This window comes from Hippopotamus amphibius, chromosome 7 (assembly GCF_030028045.1).
Source record: "Hippopotamus amphibius kiboko isolate mHipAmp2 chromosome 7, mHipAmp2.hap2, whole genome shotgun sequence".
NCBI classification, from domain to species: domain Eukaryota; kingdom Metazoa; phylum Chordata; class Mammalia; order Artiodactyla; family Hippopotamidae; genus Hippopotamus; species Hippopotamus amphibius.
The window spans coordinates 44,551,252-44,563,400 of NC_080192.1; the positions used below are offsets into that span (position 1 = coordinate 44,551,252).

Here is a 12,149-nt window from a genome sequence, read left to right on the forward strand (position 1 = left end):
GAATGCCATGCATTATCTCACTCAATATTTTCTTTGCCAAATTCTCAGCATTCAAAATCATCCGTATGATTTTATAACTCCAGCAAAAGCAAAGCTCTGTCACTGTCATATATCCCTATACAGCCTGAGAGAGCCTTCCTTTAAAGAGTCAGACTCGAGGCCGATACATCTGGTGCATGTTATAGGTTGACAGAGTATTTTTGTTCAAAATTTGTTCTGTCATCTGCATGTCCTTTATGCTTTTCTGCATCAGTGGTGCTTGTGTCAGATTGATCATTCTCAAAGGCATGGCATGAATTCTCTCTAACTTTGCCACAGTCAAGTAGTTTTTATGTACTCCCTGACAAGGCCAGGGGTGATGCTTAACCAGGTTTCGTCTGGGGCCAGACGGTGGTTGACCAGAAGCAGTGTTTGGCAGCTGTGAGGAATCCAGGCTGGGTAAAGAAGGGCGGACAGAGTCAGACCCTGACAGTGTGGCGGGATAATACCCCGTATTCCACAGGTCCAGACAGTTAGATTGCAAGGGCAGTTTGTGGAAGGATAGTATATATATAGCAGGAGATTTAAGACAATACTTTTTTAAGTGGGTTCCCAATTTAGTCACCAGAAAACATTCATGAATTTCTCCATCACTTCTACCTATACCCTGTCTTGCAGCTACCCTACTTAGGAACAATTTTCATTCCTCTTAGAGATAACAAAGAAAGCTTAATGAGTGGTTCACATATTCTAGATACTGGTGGATGATAAAATCAGATCCTTAATATTCCAGATGGGAGACAGAATGACCACTCTAATTCAAATGCCTCATTTTGTTTATTAATTTTAACCTTCAACCCTCCCTGCTCCCTGCTCCCAACCTCTTAACAGAAGAGCTTAGAAAAAAATAAAATGGAATGATTTAAATTCTGCTATCTTTCCTTGGCTCAGCTTTAATAAAATACAAACTATTGGGAAAACATGAAATAGAAAAGAAACACTATATGCCAAATTTTCAGTAATTAAATAAGAGTTTCAAATGAAAGTTAAAATAACAACAAAAATTCTATATATGTTGTGTTTAGTGGTTTTTAAACACTAAAAGTGAGGGAAGAGAACAAATTTTGATACTAAGTGGCATGGATACTTAGACCATTTTAAATGGATCTAGTTTGAGTGCCTTTGGCTCAGACACTATTTAGTCTGGTTGTGGGTTTTGTTTGTTTGAACTAGTCTTTCTGGATTGTTAGTTTCTGTTCTTGTCTATTTTACAAATCTCAGTTTTCTCAGTACCACTTAATTCACTTCAAAGTATTTTAACTTTCTTAAATTTAATTTAATAAACATGTACAGGGAAAAGTAAAAGAATCACACATTCTTTTTTTAAATGACCATGATAATTGAAATTCTGCCTTCTTAAAATAACTTTGGTGTGCTGTCACCTTGATAGTTAAAATATCTGGAAATGGGGGTAAAAGGGTTCAAAATGAAAATGCCATTTGTAGATAAAGAAATGAAAACTATATTTCATGTATATTTCACAATTCTGTTATCAATTCTTTTTAAAATGTTAAAATGCAAAGTGAAACATAAAAAAACAAAAGCAATTTTTCCACATAAAAAAGAGTTGTACCTGTTATTTCGAGGTTCATGTGCTTTAGTTTTAGCACTGATATCATAAATAAAATGTTGTTGGGTAATTATTATTCTATTTTCTGCTGTTGTATTTCCCAAGATGGTGATAACAGGATAACCCATCTGGAGTGTCCACTGATCCATTACTTCTTGTATATTTACATATTTTCCATTCCTTTTTAAAGCCTTTATAACCAAAATTGTATAAATTAATTATATAAACATAAATTATAAACATAATTAACATTAAACCATTTTCATGTTTTTACCTTTATGATTTACTTAAGTATGAAAACATTCAAAATCAGTGAAACTAATATAATGTGTTACTAAAATTAATCTTCTTGCCTTAGCTTAATCTTCATGCATATACATACAGAAATAAAAGCTTTATTAACATTAAAGTTTTTACCTAATGGAAGATAAAATATATTTTATTGTTAAAGCAACTACTTGCAGTATCATTAAGCATCCCCAGTATGTCTAGCATTAAACTTAAATACTTGTTATTCACTTATAGAGAAAAAAATTCCTTACCATCAATATTTCACTCAAACATGAGTATCTGACACCATATTAAAATTATATTTCCGAAGTATTATCATGTTTGAAAGTAGGCAAGGTATCTTTAACTACCATTTGTAGCTGAATTAATTTTAAACCTCATTCTCCTTATAATACATCAAATATAAAACAAGAAAGCAATATCAAGGAAAGGGAAATATAAAAAGTAAAAACAAACCGTCAGTGTCAATAAAAGTCATGAATGTTTTTTAAATTTAATTCAGATATTCAAAAAGATGTTCTGGTGTTTGAGCTTCCTATACGTTACCTCTGATAGTGTATTCCACAGATCATTTCTGGCTGCATTGCCATACTTGTGAATAGTTAAGTAATCCTACAAAGAATATAAAATTATCATTATAATTCAAAGGTTGAACAATTTCCAGTAAACACTTTTATTTCTCAATTCGCTTAACCATTTCCATTTGGTGGAGCTGCATTAACATAAAGACTTGCAAACATGATGAAGAATCGCATTTTAAATTATTCCAAAGAGCTTGAACTGTACATATTTCTTAATTAAATCATCAAACAATACTAATCTCTTAAAATTTATTTTCATAGCCATAATTACTTCGTATGGATTTCCAGGGTCAAAGATCTTCCTCAAATTTAGCAAGTCAAACTCAGGCAATTTTGAATAAATTATACCTCTGCGGTGAAATATTTAGGGAAAACTTTCTCATTAGGCTTTCAAGTTGAAGTGTTGAAAAAAATATTTTGTTTTATGGAAAAAGAAAGGAAAAACAGAAACCTGACTGGGACTTGCCTGGTGGTCCAGTGGTAAAGAATCTGCCTTCCAATGCAGGAGACATGAGTTCAATCCCTGGTCAGGGAACTAAGATCCCACATGCTGCGGGGCAACTAAGCCTCTGTGCCACAACTACTGAGCTTGTGCACCTCAAACAGAGAGCCTGTGTGCCGCAAACTACAGAGCCCACACGCGCTGGAACCCGCATGCCACAACTACGGAGCCCATGTGTCCTGCAGCCTGCGCGCCACAGCCAGAGAAGGGAAAACCATACACCACAACTTAGAAAGACCGTGAGCCACAACAAGGAGCCTGCGCATCACAACAAAAGATCCCTCATGCCTCACTGAAGATCCTGCGTACAGCCAATAAATAATAAAATAAAATAAAATAAAATAAAATAAATATTAAAAATTAAAACCTGACTGATTTATACTGATGTGAAGATGCCAAAAAGGTGATGGCTGTCTCCACCACCTGTTCAGTTCTCTAGTCTCTCTGCAAAAGAGAGGCTGCCTAATACAAAAATGATACCTACTTATTTCCATGAGCTTGAAATGCATTAGTATTTAATAAGAAAAAGTCAATCCTATGTTTATTTAATATTTTTAAGCTTAGGACTTCACATTTCCCATTTTCAGTCATTAGTATTTAAAACGTACATACTTTTTATCTGATTCATGTCTGTTCCCTTCTAAGAAGTACGGTTTATATCACTGTGAATATGTTATTTAGTTATGGCTACTTGGCATTATTTTTTTCTGAATCTAAAGTGGAAAAGTCAATAGAAAACAGTGTTTTATATTATAAAACAGTGTCCCCTCCTTCATCCGAAATTCTGTCATCTCTACAACACGTAGGTGGTAGACAAAATCCTAATTTACATCATAGTACTAAAACTTGAAAAAAATTTGCTGACTCCTTTCAGCACATTATGTAGAGTGGAATACTTTGGGGATAATTAAAGTTGGGGAAGCAAATTTTCTAAAATACAAATTGTAGCACCTGTGACAGATTCAGCTTTCTTGGCAACTGACAGCACAGCAAATGGCAACCCCCACTTAATCAGACTCCTAGAGATGCAACGCTCAACACTAACTTAGCAACCACAAGTTCATCGTCATCATCAAGTGTTAGGAATAACTTTTTTGAAACAATACAAGCTTGAATGACCAATCTGAATCCTAACTTTGGCTTTGAACATGCCACATGAAGCATTCCAATTAGAACCCAGGGACCAGGATTTAAATCAGTTATTTCAGATTTAGCTGTCTGAATTATCTTTTATGCTTGTTTAGCACTGAAATGAATAAATTTGGGGACAATAGAAATTATGAAACAAATTTAAATTTTATTTTAAATAAATAATAATAATGCTATAATAAAAAAGTGTTAACATGAGAACTATTTATTATTGGGTTCTGTTTATGGATAGTGCTGCCAGGATAATCCAAAAGAGGGAACAAAGGAATACTACATAGACCTTGAAAGGTCCAGTACATAACTACAGGTTTCTCTTCACAGACAGATCATAAAAATTCAACAGTTCACGATATGACTTGACCTTGGCCCAATATTGACCATCAACTTGAGCTTTTGGTTCCCTCCCCAATTCAGAATAAAGTTCAACTTTACATTTCAGGCAGGCTGAAATGGCAATTATCCAAGCTTAGGAAGGACCTCCAACTTTCTAGCCTCAGTATTCAGGGCAGATCGCATACCTTCTTGGACTCCCAGCAGCCCCAGTTTTTGGGTGTTACTGGAATCCCACATGTCATCTCTTTTCTCTATAATAAAACCCAATTTTTTCCTTAGTTATTTTAGCCTTCCTCTCGCACAAATATAGTCATATTTTGAATTGAGGAAATTTTGCTTTGTCTTTGTAGAATTACAAAAAAACTTAAAGGATAATGAATGTGGTTTTTTGATGATCAATCATTCACTTATTTGTTCATTTCACAAAATGTATGGTGCACTTTGCATGTGCCAGGCAGCCTACCAGGTGCTGGGGTAACAGTGGTGGAGGAAAAGTTACCGAGAACAAATGCAAATACTGAGATGCAATTTTTGAAGGAAGGTTTTTGTGACAAACTGGGGAAGTCTTGGTACAATAATCACTTGACAAGATGAATCAAACATTTGGTATGAGATTGAATAAGAAGATTTTAAGTTCCTTTCAAATCTACAAGTCAATGAATATGGAAATGGCTGGAGTTATGAACCTGAAATGAAAATTTATTTATATTATATTTATGAGTATGAAGTCAATCAGTGGAGATTTGACATTATAATATAAAGTAGAAGAATGATTTAATATTAACTCTGTAAAGAGAATTGTGGGTTCTCTATACAAAGTATTTCAGAAACAACAGAGTTGTTGAAAAGAATAAAACAAAGATGACCACCAGGATATTCTTAAGGAACATAACCAACAGTATAAACTGATTAAAAGTTAAAAGCATGTTAAGCAAAAGTATATTCAGATACATAAAACGCAGGAATGGGAGTCTGACTGTCTTTGTTCAAATCCATGTCCCAACGCTCCCTAGCTATAGGATCTCTGGCAAGTCACTTAACCTCTTTTTGCCTGTCTTCACATCTATAAAATAAGGATAATAAAAGTAACTGCTGCATAGAATTTTTTCTGAGAAATGTGATTTAATATTTGTACAGTGTTAAAAAGTGAAGAGTGCCTAACAGTAATGTGTATTCAATAGACAGTAGCTGCTATAATCTTATTTTTTTAAGCTCTTTATTGGAATATAATTGCTTTACACTGTTGTGTCAGGTTTTGAGGTACACCAAAGTGAATCAGCTGTATTTATACATATATCCCCATATCCCCTCCCTCTGGCCCTCTAAGGCACCACCCATCATCGAGTTTATCTCCCTATGTTATGCAGCAACTTCCCACTAGCTATCTATTTTACATTTGGTAGTGTATATATGTCAGTGCTATTCTTTCACCTCATCCCAGCCTCCCCCTTGCCCCCCTCCCACCCCATGTCCTCAAGTCTGTTCTCTACATCTGCATCTTTATTCTTGCTCTGTCATTGGGTTCATTGGTACCATTTTTTTTAGTTTCCATATATGTGAGTTAGAATACGGTATTTGTTTTTCTCTTTCTGGCTTACTTCACTCTGTATGACAGACTCTAATCTTATTAATCATTTCAGGCTATAGATTGGAAAGCTGAGTAACAAAAGCAAAATCATCGTTAACCTAATAATTAAAGAACATAGTATATGAAAACAATAACATCTGCCTCCCTATTAGCACTATGTAAGTTGCTTTACATTTTATTTCATTCAATTCCATGATAACATTTATGAGTTAGATGTTATCATCATTTAATAAATCTGGAACTCAGAGACTCTAGCCCATGTGCAAACCCCATGCCTGTGCACACAACCACTGACCCCAAATCCAATATCTACAAGACGACACACAGGTGACTAAGAGTCATGTTCAAAGCTAAACTTATAATCTCCCCTATATCAGCTCCTTTGGTAGCCCTTCCCCAGGGATGACCCTTCCAACCACCTCAACCAAGGAGTCATCTTTGATGCCTCTCTCTCCATTTCCACCACATTCAGGTAGGGATGCACATCCTAGGTATTCCCCCAACAGTCCCCCTTCCTTTTAGCTGTTTGACAGCCACTCTACAGTATGTTGCCCAGATGATTACACCGTTACTCCTGCTTTATCCCTTTCAAATCTAATCTCTATCACTCAGCCATGCACGTATACTTTTCATCAAATATACACGTGAATTCCTGGTGTATTCAGAAGATAGTCCAAACATGCCTCAATGGAACTTAAAGGAGTCCCTCATGGTCTGGTCCCTCTGTACCTCTCCAACCTCATCTGTTACTTTGTTGCCCCCTCGCCTCAGTTTAGCCACTTTCCACTTTCCTGCGGATGCCTAATGCATATTTTCTCCTTTTTCTAGTTCCCTGCACAAGCAGTTCTCTGCACACTATTTTCTCCTTTGCCCATTTAAATTCAATTCAACCTCCAGGACTCAAGGCTGATGCATTTCCTCCATGAATGGGCTTTCTAGCCCATTCCCACCCACTTTCTAATTCTGAAAGGATTAGAAAGGACCCCTCTTACATTCTCACATGTTTCACCACATAAGAGCAATTATCACAGTGTTGTAATTGCCTGTTTGCTAGTTTGACCGCCCACATAGTCTGCAAACTCCATGAGAGTGAGGAACCTTGTGATTCCTGTTCACCATTATTTAACCAGCGTCTATGTGCCCAGCCTGGTAACCAGCATATGCTTAATATATTGGTGTGATTTCTGACTTTTCTTATGCAATACGTCTTTCGGTTGACAGCTTAAAATGCAGTAAAGAGAGATTTCTTGTACCTACCATGTTCGCCCAAAATGCCATATTTAAACACTCAATACTTAATTTCTTACTGTAGTGTGTATCTGTCAGATATATAACTTGCAATGATATGTGCAATTGGCTATGATGTCATCCAAAGACTGTAAACTATTGGGTTTGAGACCATTTTTTATTTTACATTCTTTGCTAACAAGTGACATGGTTCAAAGCATTTTATATATAAAAGCCAATGGGACTAATAAAAACACGGGGAAAAGTAAAAAGTGAGCTGAGGAAGTAAAGCACTATTATCTTTTAAGATTTACGCGGAAATAATTGTGGAATACTTGCTCTCCTATTAATGAGCCTTTCAGCATGTTGAAACAGAGGATCAACCGTATAAATGGCTTATTCCTCAGGATATGGAGGAACAGTTTGATAAAAATCCAAGATGCATGGACTGGCTTGTATGTGTTTAGTTGCAAATAACAAAAAATCCACCCAGGAATGACCTTTTTAATAACAAGATTTATTCTGTCCTACTAGAAGGAGGTAAGACAGAGCTGCAGCTCCTTTCCTCTGGAATTCTTCCAGCCCCTCCTTTTCCTAAGTTTTGGCTTCATCCTCAGATTTGGGGCTAGATGGCTGCAGCAATCCCAATCACCACATTGAGCTGTAACATCACACAGAGGAAAATATGGAATTTCTTCCTGAGAATCTCTTTTTAAGAATCAGGAAAACTCTCCCTCAAATCCTACATCAAACTCCCTATGTTTCCCATTGATCACAACTGTATCATATGCTCTAGTCAAAATCTGTCAGTGAAACATTTTTTGGGATTGCACAAGTCAGGACCCAGTCCTATGAAATATATGATTATATGGATGAGGATGAGAACCCAAACCAAATCAAAATTTGGTTAATTAGACAGAAGAGGAGACCAGCTTATGGGTAGACCACTAACAGTGTTTTCTCCAATGAGAAAAGGGATGCAAGTCCGGGCCTCAGTGACACTGGGAAGCAGCATCCCTTCTACTTGTAAGAATAGTCTGGGAAATGCCAGGTAAATTGGGCATTGATTTTTCTGACTATGTGACAAGAAGTTTGAGGCAAGGATTTGAAATATTGTTCCTTTCTATTAAGAATAATTGTACCTCAAAATATTTGTAATGGGCATTTGTCATTCTTTTGGCTTTCCAGCATTTAAACACCACTTTTATATGAGGACAATAACTCATCATGGAATCTTAGAGGAAGGTGAGGGCTCTCTTACTTGAAATGGAAGGGCCAAAATTCTAAATCCTCCCTCTCCACTCTCCCTGGCAGCTAAAGCGTGGACACAAGTGGATACTTCATCCCAGGACTGTAAATCCTATAGGATCAATGCAAAGGAGCAGGAATCGTTGCAATTACATTTCCTGTAATAGTGACACTGAGGGTCCCTAGACAACCATGCTAATGGCAGCAACTGAACCAGCCAGTCCTATGGCATGACCTTGGTTAGGTTTCTTACTTTCTGAGTCTCCCTTAGTTCCTATTATCTGCTTTATAAGCCTGGTTCTCCAGCCTTCCCAATGACTCCAAGAGCTGTCCTACATCTTTCCAAAAAATTCCTTTTTGCTTAATTTAGTCAGAGTTTGTTTCTGTTGCTTATAACCCAAAATCCTGACTGATACATCACTAATGGGTGATACACACAGAACAAAAATGTCTTACATTTTCTTGGTTTCCTCAGCAAGAAAAATAGGAACAATCTCTCACGACTTACGCAAAATGTAAAACAAAAACACACGGTTCTATTCCGGTTCTATTTCGGTTCTATTTAGCAAATCAATTAGGTTTTTATGTTATTAGGTATGCGGGAAAGAGGTGGACAGTTAAAAAAAAAAGAGGCAGGTAAGAAGGTTAGAAAGAAAGATATGAAAGTTCCACAGAGAGGAGTGCACAGAGAGTGACAAGAGTAAAAAATAAAACTGCAAAACCTGTGTCTTAAACAAAGCTTCTAGAGCAGAGGCTTTTAAATTGGGAACTATAAGGTCTAAAATTAAATATCTGTAAGTGTGTGCATTATCAGAGTAAAGTGATCTTAAAGGGATCCACGGACAACAACAAAAGCACATTAAAAGCAGATTAAAAGCTGCCAGATCACAGCAATGTCGCACAAGGGTTGGATAAAACCCATCTGAAGCCTGGCCATGCATTTCAGAGGATGTTTCTACATTCCCTGACCTTGAGAAACAGAACAGTGACAGATGACCAACTAAAACACAAGAAATCTAGGCTACAGCTCAAAATATTATTTTCATTATGCCTGAAGACTGGTTGGAAATTACGAAATTAAGTAAAAATGAGTAGCAAAGTGTTGAAAAGCATTATGCAAAATAAAAGAATGCTTACCTTTTAATTCTAGTAGGTATGAACCAAGGATAAAAAGGTATAAATAATTATTAAATTTTTATTATGAATTATAAAGTTTCCAAGGAGGAAATCCAGTAAAATAGAAACCATTACCAAATATTTTGTGGTACAGCAGTTTCTGACCACCAGGTACAATAAAAAAGAGGCGGAGTTTAGGAAGGAAAGTTGCTCTAATAGCTAGAATGATAAGAGTTGAAAGGTCAGTTATGTCATTATTTGCATGCCATTGTGATTTTGATTTTTTAAACACGTGTTTAACTTAAATTTACTTTCAGAAGTTGCTTACTTTAGATATAGGAATCGTCAGATATTTCCATAGGAACAAAAGGGCGTTTTACATGTTCTAAAAATCCATTACTTCACCTAATGAGTGTAAATTCTGTAAAATCAATCTACTTTCTTAAAGGGCTGTGAAATATGCCAGAAAATTTTAAATCAAAACCTGCTAGCCCATGAGTTTTTGCCTGTTTGTCTTAAATTATAGACAGTGGCATATTCCCACTTCAGTTGTTTTCTCGTATCTCTTATTTAGCAATCACAGATTATACCATCAATGCCCCAACAGGCAGGAGCCTCACCAGAGGTGCAATATTGCCACTGTTGAATTTGTACTCCATTCTGAAACAACCTGACAGGATCCTACACCTGTCAGCAAAATAGCGTGAATGTAAGTCTACAGGGGTGTTCTGGGGTACTGAAATATCCCCACCTCTCACTTCTGCTGCTAGCTTGACATATTACTGAGACATAAAATGAATCTATTGGTAAAATGGAAGTTTGTGAATGGCTTTTTCTGAATGCCCTGGTAAAGGGTTTTGACCACAGCAAGCTCACAAAATAGATAAATTATATCCTGGCCAGTAAAAATACACTGCCTTTTGTAAATCAAGATACCCACTGACTGCAGGCCGCCTACATGGAGTTCTCTCACTCAGCCCCCAGTGCTGGTGACTCGCCGAGAAGAAAATGAAGCTCAGCTGAGAAAGATGTAGCATATTCAGAAAAACTGAGAATTCAGGCTAATCCTCACCAGCCATGTGATCTTGAGTAAGATATCTTTTGTCTCTCAACCTTAATTTCTTCAACTGGAAAAAGTAGATAATATAGTACTTACTTGAGAACAGTGTGCATAGAAAATGACAAAACAAGTAAAGCACTTGGGAAGAAAAAAGGCTGCCACACAAAGAACTCAAGCAACTTTAGTCATTTTAAGATCAAGCTCAAGGGGAAAAAAGTCTAGAGTCACCATCTTCTTCTTCAGCCTTACCTCCAAGAGAAGTCAAAATGTTCTAGCGGCCCAAAAACGGGAAATTAAATGGACTAACTTGTAGGAGGAAAATGCTTGAGGAATCTTTTTATTTTTATTTTAAAAAGTAAAATTGCAAGAAAAAAAATTGAGATCAAAGCTTCTTTAGACTTGAGAAAAGCTGAGAAACCTCCCCTTTCCCAAGTGTGGAGAACGAAAGAGACTGTGGGGTCTAGAATTCTGTTTTTCACAGAGGTCTGCTGAGGTAACAAGACCATTAATGGGGGGGGGGGGGCGGGATGAAATGGGGGCACTAGTTAGGCTCATCAGCACAAAATAGCCATACCTAAGTGAGCACTAAAGCAGCAAAGACACTAACCTTCAGGTGACCAGAAAGCCAAGGCTTGGACAAAATATATATCAAATATTCAAGCAACATGCACTTTCTCACTTCTTTCCTGAAACTAACATGACTGCCTATCAGCATGGATGAGAAGAGAGGGTCCTTCACCATGTGTTCTGGCCTGATAAAGTTCCCTGAAACATTCCCCTATTAATGGGCATGACATAGGGGGAATTCCATAAGGACAGATTAATTTTCCCATATACTCAGAAGCACAGGAGATTTCCCTTATTCAGTGTTAAAATCATATACACTCACTAATATATTATTTACTGTTAACATTATTAATGGGAGATATTTGTCTATCAGATCCTTCCTGTTTCTGTTTCCCTGGTTATCCAGCTTCTATTTCTTAGTTTATCTTAATCAATTCCTAGCAAATAGCCTCATCTCCTTCGCAGCTCTGTTTTTCAACTAGACTAGCTGGCAAAAACCCCAATCACTTTGAATCCATCCATATCTCAGTATATCTACTAACTACTAAAGCCTCTGTTATCTCTCATCCAAATATTAAAATATCTTCCTAATTTTATTACCTGATTCCTCTCTTGGTATGCTGATTGCTCCAATCCCAATGTATTATTACAATTAGCCAGATAACTATTTTAAATATAAATAGAATTATGTTACATCCCCATTTTAACACTGTAAAATAGCCTCCCACTGCACTCAGAATAAAATCCAACTCTCTTAAGCACAATGCACTTTGGCATCGCACAGTTAGCTTCTGTTCTCCTTTCCGATCTCATCTTTTGTCCTTACTTACTCTGTTTATCTATAGTAGTTTCTTCCTTTTCCTTGAACATGCTCAATT

The 12,149-nt window shown here is 36.5% G+C and overlaps 1 protein-coding gene across 1 annotated transcript in view; it reads right to left on the minus strand.

Annotated features, from left to right (window-relative positions):
- TRHDE (thyrotropin releasing hormone degrading enzyme) overlaps positions 1–12,149 on the minus strand; it is a 356,245-nt gene that overhangs the window by 80,425 nt on the left and 263,671 nt on the right. Inside the window, exons 8-9 of the mRNA XM_057742781.1 lie at positions 2,447–2,512; positions 1,613–1,800 (exon numbers count right to left, since the gene is read on the minus strand). Coding sequence (XP_057598764.1) covers positions 1,613–1,800; positions 2,447–2,512 — 254 coding nt within the window. The remainder of the gene's footprint in view (positions 1–1,612; positions 1,801–2,446; positions 2,513–12,149) is intronic.